The sequence below is a fragment of the Priapulus caudatus genome, unplaced genomic scaffold (assembly GCF_000485595.1).
Source record: "Priapulus caudatus unplaced genomic scaffold, Priapulus_caudatus-5.0.1 Scaffold3405, whole genome shotgun sequence".
In the NCBI taxonomy this organism is placed as follows: domain Eukaryota; kingdom Metazoa; phylum Priapulida; class Priapulimorpha; order Priapulimorphida; family Priapulidae; genus Priapulus; species Priapulus caudatus.
Genome location: NW_014580466.1, coordinates 7,762 through 9,383, shown reverse-complemented (window position 1 = coordinate 9,383; position 1,622 = coordinate 7,762). Strand labels below are relative to the sequence as shown.

Below are 1,622 nucleotides of genomic sequence, written 5' to 3'. Positions count from 1 at the left end.
GCGCACACACACACACACACACACACACACACACACACACACACACACACACACACACACACACACGCACGCACGCAAACACACGCTCCCGTATAGCCCATAGACGCGTATATTGTGCACATAGATATATTACGAAGGTACGTGAAAGTTAAGTGTTGTCGTCATCTGCTTCTGCTTCGTTACAGGTTTGATTTCTGAGCCGGAAAGCTATCTCGTAGCGCATCCAGACGTGCAGGTATTCGCCAGCGGAACGTCCTTCTACGAGAAGTGCTTTTCCAACAACTCCGTACATTTCGCCTTCTCTGCCGCCGGAATGGATTTCCTGTCGAAGCAGTGAGTGCATTTCCGTCATACAATTAACAGACAATTTAATATGATTAACACGTAGCTAATTCGACTCCTGTAACTTTGTCACGTGACTGATACACGTGCGAGGTAGACTATTTAGATTCTGAGCTAAACAGAGAAGCGCGGTAGAGAATATTTAGTTCTAGATTGACGCTGTTGTGCTATGAAGTCGCAAATCCCGACTCGTGGACGGCGTGTCAATCCCGATAAATTGACAGTATGCGGTCTCAGGTCAATCCATGCGCTTTTGCAATGAGAAAGTGCATGGATTTTTCCAACAAAAACCAAATCTTAAATATCTGCAATGTCTATGATCACGTTTGAAGATACTGCCCCGTGCAATTATATTCATCGACAGTAATGTTGTTATTACTTTATTTAATTTCCATTTTTTTCTCTTATTTTTATTATACATTGGTAATTTATCTTATTATACTGCTCCATAATGAGCTTAATTATTACCTGTAATTCTACTTTGTGTAAATTTGTAGCATGTTGAAAAAAATATGTTTCCTGAAGAGGACACCTACATATTATTGAAAAGAACGACCCTTAAAAATTTGATTAAAAAGTGAACTAAATCCCTCTTAAGGTAACGTTTTTTGGTACGGAACACGATCACGGAGTTTTTTACGTGTCGCCTCTGCACGTGGGTTAACTATATGCTGTGTAATAGTCGTCGTCTACTATTTCCTTCTGCCACATGCCATGTTTCGAGTCGTCTACTTCTCTAAATGTGAGTTTCATGCATGCTGACGAGTTCCCGCACATCCTCCGCTATTGTTTATATCTCATGAGGGATTTTCGCCATTTCTGGTCTTTCTTTTCCTCGCCAGGCCGTGCACGGTAACCGACGGCCTTCAACCGGCAGAAATCACCGTGGCTGAGGAACGAGAGATGTTTAAGCGACAGGCGGCCGAGGATTGGGAGACCATCCTCGTACATAGAGCTAGAGAGCTGCGACCAGGTACAACGAAGATGAACTATACCCAGACTCCTACTTGACTACCATTACATCTGACATGCTCAACGTTTTAACTGCCTTTACTCCTAATTTCTCTCCCTAATCCTACTAGCCAAGTCTATTTGCTACATCACAATAATCATACATCTATAATCTTAATATAATTCAATTTTCTAAACTTATCAATAACATTCATTCTAACCATAATCCTAACCCTACTCTACTCCTGACCTTATCCACATCCTAATTTCTAAGGCAAATTTCTAATCTTAATCATAATCCCATTCTTAAAGCTAATTTCGAACACTGA

At 41.1% G+C, this 1,622-nt stretch overlaps 1 protein-coding gene across 1 annotated transcript in view; it reads left to right on the top strand.

The window, feature by feature from the left end:
• The first annotated feature begins 147 nt into the window (after positions 1 to 147).
• Positions 148 to 1,622, top strand: part of LOC106819427 — a 4,680-nt gene continuing 3,205 nt past the window's right edge. The window contains exons 1-2 of the mRNA XM_014824067.1: positions 148 to 333; positions 1,185 to 1,315. Coding sequence (XP_014679553.1) covers positions 314 to 333; positions 1,185 to 1,315 — 151 coding nt within the window. The 5' untranslated portion in view covers positions 148 to 313. The remainder of the gene's footprint in view (positions 334 to 1,184; positions 1,316 to 1,622) is intronic.